The following is a 13005-nucleotide window of genomic DNA, read 5'->3' on the forward strand; positions in this document are numbered from 1 at the left end:
TGTAAATTGAATGGAAAAGAGCATATTTACCAATTCCTTCTCTGTTCTAATTCTATGGCGGCCATTCTATTTTTAGTCTTTTCGAATACATCTTCGTTAGCGTGAATCCACAGTCTATGCTTCAATTGCCCAAATTTGATTAAATGCTTGCTGAAACATAAAAGAGTAAACAAAAATTTAAGATTGGTTCAGCCAAATTTGCGATTCAAGCGTGATAATTATAATTAAGATTGATACACTAGAGTTAGATAGGTAAATCGCAGGTGGTACAAAATTATGCTCCATGTCTTACATATGAATCTACATCAGTAATATTTCATTTTTCTTTCCAAACTTAGAGAGGTGAGCACTCTAAACGTATCATTTATAGGCTCTACAGAGTAATACCAGATAAATCTGGATACGAACATTATAAGCACAACTTACAGCATAATAAAATCAGATCGAGCATTGAAGAGAGAAAAAAAAAGGGGGAAAACTTGCAAAAAAATATATATTTGTATCTCTAATGGCGGTAAACAACTTGTTAATTACAAATCATCTACTGCGAAGGTTATTAAGAAAACATCGTCGAATAAATTCGATCCAGTGGGTAGTAAACTTGGTTCATTCGGCAGCGATAAACCGGTAATATCGTACATTTCGCTTTCGCGATGACATCATTACCTAACAAAAGGTAATTTCTATCAGTTAAGTGGAACGACGGCACGAAGCGGCGTTTAGATACTTGAAAGTGGTTTCTTCTGAGTATCGCGTACACTACATACGCAGACGAAGTATGTACCTACCTATATAAATACATGGCCGAAGCGTAACCGCATATATAGGGTGATGCGGCCAGTCGGTATCATGTGTGATACTTATGCCATATCGACGCCTGCCTAAGATTAGAGAGACTAAATTGAGATGTTCGCCGGAGCTTCGCAGAATGTGACCATTATTGGAGAATTCCATCTTCTCTGCGTAAAGGACTCGAAAACGCAGCTTACATACTAGAAGGATGATAGCGAGTAAAGGGCTCAGGATTTACGACAAATTTCAAGACAGCTGATGCCAAACATTCCATCAGGAAGGAGATACTGTGGGCGATCATTTGCAACAGTTTGATCATCTTAATGACCAGGATGTCCGTCGTAATTTTGACAAAATTACCTTGGAAAATCTAGAGAAAAATTGTCCAAGAATACTTTGCAAGTAGGTTGGTCAAAGTATGGAAAACATTTTCGTCAAAGCATCGGTTGATAACATCATCAACTTTTTTTCCATCTCCCTCACCCTCTCCCATCCAAAATTGACTACCAATTTTTTTAAATATTTCATTCATTATTACCATTACAAAAAATGCTAGGTGGAAATTTTCATAAAAATTGAGAAAAAATTGACGAACATTACCTACCTACCAATTTTACTCTATTTGTACATAATGCATATTCAAACGCAACTGTTCAATTTTTTCAAAAACGCAATTCGAAAAACTAGGTACTCGATGAGTTTTTCAAACCTCGTGTAATTCGCACAAAAATGTAATCATTTTGGTAATTCTATCAATCATTTGAAAATGGCTATCACACAAATATTATACCAATTGTTCGCACACATTATATAGGCACGTACGATCTGTAAACAAGTTAAAACGAATGACGTACGTTACTTTTTTTTTGGTAAATTTTGAACGCGCATCATTATTACCTGCGTACATTATTGTCATTAATCTATTTTTTTCTTCTCATACTTGACGTTATTTTGTAACAAGGGCAGAATAATTCGATTAGCGATGTTTACTGAATTGCAACTTGTTCGCGTATACATTTTGTAAATTTCAAGTAAAACTCAACTAATATAACTACTGCATTTAGTGGTTCCTAAATTCAGATGGTAGCGCTACGATGTTAGTTGGTTTCGCAATCAACTCGATACAGACGTAGAAGATGGAACAAATTAGAAGAATGATCCAGCCTAGTTCAATGCGATGATAATGACTTTCTAATTAAAAACCGCGTGAATCCCTCTGAATGGAAGTCGCGTTATTCCCTCTTCGTTCTCCAACCACTAAAAACCAAATCACAATCCATTATAATGAGGTGAATCGCGAAAAAAATGCAGATATATTTCGATCAAATTCAGTGGAGAGCTTCATTTTGAGTTCAAAGTCATCCAGAAAAAATCGTCAGCTCTAGAGGTGCACCTGGAGAAAAGATATGGGTCCTCGAAGAGGAAGCATTTTTGAAAAAATCTTGGGCTTTTCGCTCTTTCTCCCCCCTTCCTCTCACCCTACATATTCTGGGGGAAATGCCCAATGTTCCAAAAGATAGAGTACTTATTACAGATTCTGCATCGACTTCTGTCTTCAAAATCCAAGACCTACATACTTAGAATGTTCCTGTTCCTATACCATTAGTGCATCAAATGCAGAAACCAAATTTGAGATGAAAGTCCTAATGCAATGCTGACGACCTTCCAAAAAATCAACGATATATGCCAAGTCTGCAGTACAAGTGAACTTTTTGATATTCAATCGTTTATGACATCAATTCCAACACTAATTTATGAACTGGACATTGACAAAAAAAAAATAGACTTCCATCTTTAATCTATGTGTACAGATGACCAGCATGGGTGCAAGTATCCAAACCGACGAGTAAAATCCGTGCGATTTAGTTAGGCAGGTGTGCGTGCGCAACTTCGCAAGTGGAAACCAACGAGGGTCCCGAGTTAGCAGATGGAAGTGCCAATACAGCTCCTCATTGGTTCCCGGGTGGATCAACCTTTCAGTATCATCGATTCAGCTACCTTGTTCTCAAAATTTACATTTCAGTTAACAGGGTGTCTAAAGAAATTCCCAGAAAAAAATCATGACTTTTTCATGAGCAATTTTTCACAATTTTACCGTATAAAAATACCCCCCCTCACTCCAAAAAATTGAATAACTTGAAACTGCGAGGAAATTTTTTTTTTGGCTATAGGTGGATATAAGTAGGGTGACTTTGCCCCCGAGAGCTTCAGGGTTGGTATTTGCATGAAAAGTGGGCAGCTGGGTACCCTTGAGCACTTTCCGTCAGGAAAGTTTCAGACCCCCCCTTTTCTGAAATTACAATAAAAATTATTTTCTCAGCCCCATGTGAACAGATTTTTTTAATTTTTTGGTATGTTGTAAGCATCCATAAGAGGTATCCTCACAAAAATGTTCACCCCCTCCCCTCCCTCCATATTTTTCCGTGGTCAAAAATTGAAAAAATTTACAGAGGGGGTAAAAAGGGATTCTGGTATAAATTATTGTTTTTGGTAAATGAGGTGTCGTTTCCACATCAATGAATCGAACCCCCCAAACACGAATATGACGTCCAATTTTATGTTACCCTCATCCACACCCCTCCAGTGCCTCTGCCCCCATCTCAATTTTTACTATGTATATCAAAAGTTGAGTATTTTCATAATATTGGTGTCGTTTCCATATGAGTCGAACACCCCGAACACGAATATGAAGTCCAATAGACAAGTGAGAAGGTACTTCAAGTTTTTTAATTTTTCTGATTTTTTGAACAATTTTTGATTTTTTGATTTTTTTCCATTTTATGGGCTTTTTGAAAAATTGTTGAATGTGTTTCGAGCAAAATTCATGACTTTCACGACCACCAACCAAAATTCAATGACTTTCATGACCGTTAGACAGTTAAGACACCCTGCTTAAGCAATTCAGTACTTTAGACCGGGGTGGGCCAAAAATACCTACCTTCTGGAATTTTTGACCAGTATGCACCAACAGGAGAGTTACTAATATCAAAACATACCTATTTTTTGATCAATCGATTAACAATTTCAAAAAATCAAAAAATTGAGAAGTTTTTGGCTATTTTTTATAATATTTTGAAATTGACAAAAATGACCAAAAAAATATTTTGCCTATTCCAGAAGTAAGAGAATATATTTTTTTCATCTTGAAAAGGTGGACCAGAAACCATCGTTTGGGGGCGGTTTCCAATCCTTCTTTTGCAAGAAATATGACCACTGATAGCATCCACTTGAGTTTTCTGAATATTTTCCAAGCATTTTTTCAATTCACTTACGCACCCTAGAAGTGTTTCTGCAGAAGAAGTTGGTAAAAATGTTACGTCCAATCATCAATTAGAATTCGACTGAACACTGTGAGGCGAACAATTGAAATTTAAAAATTGATTCAAATGGAGTGATAAACCATCCACTCTGAATCTCGTCCAATGGAAACAATTCTCCTCAAATTTTACAGTCGATCTGAGTGAAAAAATGAACGATGAAAAATTTCCTCACGACGAGACTCCAATCACGTATTTGCTATTTGAACTTGCATATATTGGGCGTGCTCGGTACCACTGGTTCCAGAACACGTTTGCTTTTACCTGTCGGCCAGTCATAGCGAGTCGCTGCTGCATCGTTGGCTATTGCATAAAAATCGCCACAGCGGCGCGACGCGACGCGGCGCGGCGTTGCTACCACGTACGCGGTTCTCGTGATCGCTTGATCATCGATTGGTGGTCGACGATGGCGGGAATAGGATGGTTATATATAGATATTTTTTTAAAGAATATTTACGAAATCGAAAGCGCTCATTTTATTATGAATGGTGTACTCGAGTATGGTATTATTATAGGTATAGTGAAATAAAAATACTAACAACGTTTAATAAATTTCATATTACCTTCCGCGTTTATGTTGAATACATTCGAAACGCCCTTGTTGACCTTGCATCGCAACATTGCTATCGACGTTAAATTTAAATTGGGCCATACATTTATCTGATTCTATGGAACCTTTGGAGCTCGTTGGAATAAATATTCTCTGCAACACGTGAAAAGAAAAAAAAAACTAATAAATATATCGTAAAATTAATCGTCACGACTTATAGTACAGTAGACCTACTGAATAGCAATATGGGATGGGATAGCGCACATCTAATGTCTACGGTATATAGTATAACAAAAAGCATCATCATCTAATATAAAAATAAACAACTGCTCGCGAATAATCATCTCATCTCGTTTGCTGGTCACATTTTAATACGGTGTAAAAATGTAGTCGTTTGTTAACCACGTATATGTGTGAGTGTGTACGCGTTATTTATAGTTCAAATTATATTAGTCATGATTCCATGATATTGTGTATCTTGTATTATTATTGTAGATGAAGAGTTTCATTTCGGCAGGCAGGATGAAGCTGTGCATGGTGCGAGTACAGTACACTACACACGATTACGTAATGACCACGAACGCGTGCCGATGCCGGGCCCTCAACCACCTCTATCGTACCATACCAATCTTGGTGGCATTTTCAAGTATTGAGACATCACATCGCATATCATCGCAGAAGGCAGTCTTAACATATTCGGACTGAGCTATACGAGTATATCGCCAGCTCTCTATGTCTGATCTGTCTACGCACGTCTGTCTATCTATATGAATTTTTCTAATGTTACATATTTGAATACATGAGACAATTCGTGACGTATCTACTACATATACACAGATTCGTATGCCAAACCACCCGTATGCCTCTGTGAATAGCGAAGGAGCAGATAAAAGCGCGAATATCGTACATAGGCACTCGTTGACTCATATGCACCTCGACTGTGAAAAAATCGTTACTGAATGATCAAGGCTTCGATGGCCTACCCAACACACTCTGATATAAATCATGCAAAGGTCAACGCTATCGAGATTACTGAGCACTCTGCCCAAGTACATACAAATACGTACAACAAAAAAACCCAACTGACTCTCTGAATTAAATTAACGTTCGACTTATCACACTCCGGGAGGGTTTCTGCAGGCTGCAGCGCCCAACACTATGAACAGTGAGCACTAAGCATGCCGAAATGAATGGTGACGAACAACTGAACACACATGTGTACTATAACACGTACTAGTCGAGTCGAGGAGGTAAGTACTTTTAATAAAAATACAATGAAGCTGGAGAAATTTCTCAATCATCCGAAAGAATGCCTCGAAATCGTTATTCGCACTCTCGACTCGCCGCGTGAAACACCATAAAAACCATCTCTTCAATGGATAAATAAACATTTCTATTGTTTTCCAATTCGTCTGAACCATTATATTAAGAATACATACACCATCTACGTTCAAACTATTAAGAAGTACCTTTAACTACGTTTGATAGTCGAGTACAGACCGTTTCAGTGGTCTAATATTTCTTTTTTGAAGGGATAAAAAAGATTGCGATGAAAACCTAGGCTATAAGATTGAAAAGCCTTTGAAAATCAGCAACGACAGCTCTCTGGATCAGAAAAGAGCAATTTAAAGTTCAGAAATGTTAAATCCATAGCAGAGATGCGAATAGTTTCACAGATTATAGACATTTCATATCACTTTCGATTCATTCACATATAGCCAATGATAATGAATAAATTTCAAAAATTCTCATGCGAGAAGTTGGACTACAAAATTGGGACGTGATACTCGTACTTGAAAAAAATTGAAAGTCATCGCTCACTTTGAAAGTAAGTGTTCAGTATCAGATAAATTTCAAGATGCAAACGAAAATGAAAGGTCCAGTTGATAAAAATTAGCTATGAAACTGTATCAACTAAAAATTTTGCCAATCCCCTCCTCCTCATTTTTTTAGAACCCACGAAGGAGAAATTTACATACAGAATTTCAATCCTATTTTTTAACATTTCGGCATCTCACAAGAAAAATGTTCTCAATATTTTCAATTAAAAATTTTTTTATCCTGAATAAAATGGAGGAAGTTTGTGCAGACAGCGAAAGCGCAAAAATTGATAAAATCAAATTTCAAAAGTTGATCTTGATGGCAATAAAAAATTCAAAATGCAAATAATTATATCATGTTTTCCATTCAAGATCAATCAATAATATTCAAAAATGAATTTTTTTCCATGAAAATAAAAAGAACTATCTCAACTGGTGTTTTCTGAGAAAATTATTTTTCATAATTATAATACGAGTATATACTTACTTACGTATTTGTGTATAGCAGACCATTTTGACGAACGTTTTCCCCAAAACGTAGTAAGATTTTTCGTTATCTCTTAAGTGAGTTCAACAACCTTGATTTTTCCCACGTTATTTAATAAAAGTTGTAGGGCAAGACAGATCGATTATCAAGCAAGTATGTATTGATCAAAGTTGAATACAATGTAATTCGAGAGTTCACATTTACGCCGGGTAAGTTCAAGTACACAACTTGAAAAGCATCTTTCACACGTGAAATCACATGGATTTCCTTAAATGATACATAAGTCAGTACATACCTTCTCCTAACCAATGATGATAATGTACATTATAAGAGAGTGAGTCATCGAAGTTTTGAATAGTACAAGGAAACTGCATTTTTATTAATCGCTGTGATAGAATTTAACATAGAATTCGAACTGATACACAAGAACAATAAAATTTTACTGGCAAAATGCATCATCATCATCATCATTGTGACAAATCACCCCTCACGGAGGTACAGGGTCGTCGAGGAGAGGGGGCAACCCCGCGCCTTTTCAAGGGTCCCGCAAAATAAGGGCTTATGATGAAAGAAACACAGTATTTTTTACTTCTCGAAACACAAATTTTCAAAAGCTTTTACCCTCGCTTCGCTCGGGCTTGTTTTCTTTTCCTTTTCAAGATCTAGATGGAAATTTTTTTTAAAAAAACATGTTTTAAAACCAAAAAATAATCTCTTCACAAAAAAAATCGTTCTTATGCCTCTCGAAATATAAATTTCTAAGAGCTTTCGCCCTCGCTTGGGCTGTTCTGTCTTCTTTTTAAAAATCAACTTCCTTCCAAAAAAACATAATTTATTTTAAAAGCCAAAAAAACCTCCTCGCATTAAAAGAAATTGGTTTTTAGGCATTTTGAAACAAAAATTTTCAAAAACCCTCCTTCTGGAATAAACAAATTTCACATTTGAGACTTTCAAAAATTAAAAAAATAAATAAATAAACATTTTCATAAGACATAAATATTATATCAATTGGCAAAAAAATACATACAGGGTGTTCCAGAATAACCTTTCACATTTTGGTAACCACTGATCTGTGTTCAAGTGGAGCTAGGGGAATGGTAAAGGCGGTTCTAGGTAGCCAAAGCATGCCGAATTATGTTTCAAAAGTTATTTTTTGCCCTGGAGAAGTAGATGGCTGTACAGTATACTTTTACTGTGAAGGTCTTTTTTAAAAATAAAGACTCCTGGACCCCTTTACTCTTTACTCATCAGTAACAAAGCTCATTTTTATCTAAACAGTGAAGTGAATATACAGAATGTGCGCTTCAAGTGTACAGAGAATCAGTTGTTACTACTCGAGAAACCTCTACACTCCGTCAAGTTGACTGTTTGGTTGGGCGTGGCTAAAGTTGGTGTAGTGGGACCATGTGTGTTTAATGAAACAGTAACGGTGAGGGGTAAGGCAAAATGTTGAACAAGTTTGTTGTTCCTGAACTGAAAGGCAGACGATAATATAGAGTTACTTACTTGGTTTCAACATGTTGGAGCTACCTATCATTCAGAGACCATCACAATATGTTTAGCGCGTGAGCACTTTGGTCATTGAATAATTTTGTTGAACACAGAAATTTAAAGGCCACCTCGATCCCCTGATTTTTCCGCCTATGATTTTTTTTATGGAGTTACCTCAAGTCAAAAGTGTATCAGGATGAATCTAGGACTCTAAAACATCTTCTAGGTAATATTAATCGTGAGTCGAGACTGATTGGAAGAGAAGTGTTCAATAATTCGAAAAAATGTTTGGTTGAATGTGTCAAAAATGATGGAAAATATCTCGATGGAAAAATTTCTAAAACTTAATTTTTAATGGAAACTCAAATATACGGTCTAAAAACGGCATGTTTCTACTTCATTTTGGTTGTAAAAGAATTTTTGTAAACATTTTTCTCTCAGAGTAATAAGAAAAACAAATGTGAAAGGTTATTCTGGAACACCCTGTAGAAAATTTTCACCCACACCAGTGGACAAATTTTCAGTCTACACCTCCCCCCCTTCAAAAACTTCAATATAGCTTCTGCTTTAGAAATGAGGCTCAACATGATACTTGCCCCGGGCCCGCATTGGCTCTTGTGGGCCCTGCGGGGGTATCGTATCAAAACCCAAATTACAATCTTGTTATTTATAGTAAGGTAAATTGCTAAAAAAATGTGGGTAAATTTAGACCAAATTCAGTCTAAACCTTCATTTTTAGTTGAAAGTCACCCAAAAAAAATTTAGCTCAAGAGGTTCCCTCGCAAAAAAGATGTGAATCTTCAAAGAGGGGACATTTTCAAAAAAATCATGGTTTTTTTCGTTCTAGCCCCTACCTACCTGTTCTGGGGAAAACTTCCAATTCCAAAAGATAGTACATATTTGAGATTCCACGTCGACCTGGTCCACTTTCATCGAAATCCAAGACTTCTTTTATGGTTCCAATGAGCGATTGAAAATTTGCAAATCGCTTATTTTAGGGTAAATTCGTTTTTTTTTTTTAAATATTTTCTTCTTAAATATTTTGCATTAATTACGCCAACACGTAGAAAGATACCATTTTTGAAACAGGAGAAATTTTTTTTTGCAACACAGTGGTTCTAATTTTTTGGTTATTTTATTGCAAATTTCACAAAAGCGAAAAGAATTGAGAAATTTTCGACTGTTTCTCTAGATTTTTTTAAATTGAAAATAATGACCAACAAAATATTTCCTTTGTTTTATACAGAAATGATATCTTTCTATGTTTCAGGATGATAAATGCAAAATAAACAATAATTTGTAAACTTTCAACCTCTAAGTACATAGAACCCCAGAATGCAGAATCTCAAATACTATTTTTTCCGAACAGGTTGGGTAAGGTCTACAGCGAGAAAAACCACGATTTTTAAAAAAATTTCCCCTGTTGGTGAATCCATTTCTCCCTTCCAAGAACACCTCCTGGTCTAAAATTCTCTTCTGAGTGACTTTCAACTCAAAATGAAGGTCTTCGTTAAATTTGACCAAAATCATCCGATCCACCTTCCTACGGTATAGTATAAGTACAAGTGTGATAAATGATTAAGTAAAAGACAAAGCGCAATTAATTAGAGCAATACGCATTTAGATTGTTTTTTGTCCATGTCCATTTCTTCTTTTCTCATTTCTTTCTTTCAAAACGCCGAAACAACACGGACGAAAAAAGTTATCGCGCCATAATAATTTTGACTTACGACTTACGAGTATTCCTAGCAGTTTTCTTTTCAAGGTTAATGTTACCTTACACTCAGGAAGCGATAAGTGCACGAAAAAGTGTAAAACATGGTTATGTCGGTGATAACCAGTCACATAGAATAACAACGTGTAAAAGTAAAACGATAGACATAAAATAGGAAGCGTATTACAAGTTCGGGTATTTACCCAGATAGAGACTACCTAATATTGCTCGTCGTTGAATTGAAAATAAGAAAAACGACCAATAGGTACAAAAATAAAAATACCCAAGTTCAGAAAACAATCGGCTGACTGGTACCTGTTTTGCGAAACCTTTGGAATCATCTCGCCAGTTCATATCGTAAGTTGATTGCACTGCTACATAAATAATTACCAAAGAAGGCAAAAAAGATAAGAAAAAACCATCAAATTCTATAATCGTCTATCGATAGAGGATAACAGTTTGCGGTGTTGAACGGATAAATTGTACACATTGTTACGGTTGATTCGCATCGTCACAGCGACGCGTGCGGTTATCATGTGCGCTTCTTATCGAATACCCGTCCCGTAGTCGAGTCGTACTGTATAGTTTATTTTTGGAAGGAAATAGAATTTTTCAGCTGCGAAGATAATACCTACGCTTGCAACGAACAAATCCAAACTTGACGTAAAATTTTTAGGCTAGGACATAATTTTTCCCACAGAATGAAAACAATTTTTGTAGTCAAATGAAATAGGGAATGATGCTATTTTCAAGGTCTGTATTGGATACTCGACGCACAACTAGCTAATTACAGGGCGAAATTGTGCTATTTAACGAGGTCAAGGTAGTACTTTCTAATTCAGTGTCTCGTTGCTTCGCCCTCTTCCATCTCTTTCTCCTACTCTTGCGTATATTCTGCATCCCTCTCAGTATGTGCCATGCTGCTCTACATCTCGCACACGACTACCTTTTTGTTCTTTCCTGCCAGTGCCTTCCACCCACCTTATCACCAAGAACCACATTGTTTGGCGCTGATTTGTTTTAGATGACACTTTTTTTTTCCATTTGAAAGAAATCGAGAACGTCCGTAATAGATAATTTTTAAATACGAAAGAAACAACAATTAGGAAACTAAACCAAAACAGCTGAATTACTCGAAACTCACAAATTGTGTCTTCTTTCAGCTTAAAATCATGTATGAAAACAGATGGTCTGGAATTAAAATTAATTATAGATGTATATCAGATTACAATGTAAAACTGCCAAAAACTCACACCACACCACTCTCTTTTTTCTTTCTGCCACCTACGAACGTGCATGGATACCTCTCTCTCTCTAAAAATAAGCAAACCTGCAGAAAAAGTAGGTACTACTGTAGGGAAAATTATCGGGGAAAAAATGTATACGAGTATTTAGATATGATGACAAAATCAAGTACTGTAATTTCAAACGAACGTTTTGTTGATTCATTAATAAAAAATTTCTCTATCGTTTTTCCTTTCGTGTTTTCCTGCTGAAACTGATAATAATTTTGCGGAATATCGACCTTTCAAAAACACATTTTTCTAACTAAGGAGCAACGAGTTATTGTTCATCTTGTCACCCTTTTCGCTCAGGCCACAAACCTCACTCTTGTCAAGAATCACATCTCGTTGTGAAATATACCAAGTACTTCAAAATGGTCAACTTTGTATCGAATGTAAAAAAAATGTTCGATAACGATATCTTGAAATTGCTGATACTGCTGTTTATTTTCTTCCCTGTCCTGCTCTTTCCAGATGTGTACTCGAAGAAGTAGGTACTTTCAACAATCAATTTAACGAAACAATGGTCACTTAAAAATATTAAAAAATCACATTTGCCGGCAATACTGCGAATGTGATATTGTTTTATCAGAAAAAAAATTAAACATTTCTTCCTCGACTAATTTCATCAAATCATACAGATTTGTAACTCATCGATGGCTTCTTATGTCTTCATTGTCTTATTTGTTTGTGACGTTTTAATACACTTTTGCTGACTCTTCTACATATAATCAGAAAAATTCCATTTACATTTTTTTTTTTATCACAAATGGTTTACAGTTACCTACCAATGCTTCAATTTTACAGTTTTCATCATACTTATCATAATTTTTTATCATAAAATGCTATTGACCAACGGTACATGTTATTATAAAATCCTTTTATTCATTTTTTACAAAAAAAAAAAAAAATTGGATAACGTTTTGTAAAAATTAACGATCATCATTTTTACGGATGCTGTTCAAAGGAAATTGTGGAGAAGGGGACAGTTGAATAGTCACATTATCATAGATTAGAAGCATGAAAACCAACAAAAAAATGTAGTAGCACGTAGCTTTAGCATACAATTTTAATTTTTCAGACTCGAGTACATTTTGATGAAAAAAATTCAACAGGTTGCTTATCAAAGTTTTCACAACGAAATGCAAGATTTTTTCAGCCTGCTCTTCCTCTTCGAAAATACACCTTCAGTACAAAAAAGGAAATGCACAAATTCTATACCGAGCTAGGATTATTTTACCCAGAAAAAAATTAGTTGCTGAATAAGTTTACAATTTTTTCTGACAAATTATAAAAAACTTTCATCTTGAGAATTTTCAAACTAAACAAAGAGATGTTTTTGTAGAGCTCGAGTAGATTCGAATTTCAATTTTTTTTGTTTGAATTATGCTTTTTGAATAAAGTTCATGACCTTTATGAACAATACAAACTCTGGAAATGCTAATATTTGCAAATTTGAATGATTAAAATCACAAAAAATAATTTCTGATTTTATTATTATTTAAATGAAATAAATTTTCGAATCGAAGACATACTTCTGAGTTCATAAAA

General features: G+C 35.3%; 1 protein-coding gene across 1 annotated transcript in view; it reads right to left on the reverse strand.

Moving 5' to 3' along the window:
* The window catches only part of LOC135845766 (RNA polymerase II elongation factor Ell-like), a 41509-nt gene that overhangs the window by 13055 nt on the left and 15449 nt on the right, over positions 1–13005 (reverse strand). Inside the window, exons 3-4 of the mRNA XM_065364589.1 lie at positions 4673–4812; positions 31–150 (exon numbers count right to left, since the gene is read on the reverse strand). Coding sequence (XP_065220661.1) covers positions 31–150; positions 4673–4812 — 260 coding nt within the window. The remainder of the gene's footprint in view (positions 1–30; positions 151–4672; positions 4813–13005) is intronic.

This window comes from Planococcus citri, chromosome 4 (genome assembly GCF_950023065.1).
Source record: "Planococcus citri chromosome 4, ihPlaCitr1.1, whole genome shotgun sequence".
Taxonomy (NCBI): domain Eukaryota; kingdom Metazoa; phylum Arthropoda; class Insecta; order Hemiptera; family Pseudococcidae; genus Planococcus; species Planococcus citri.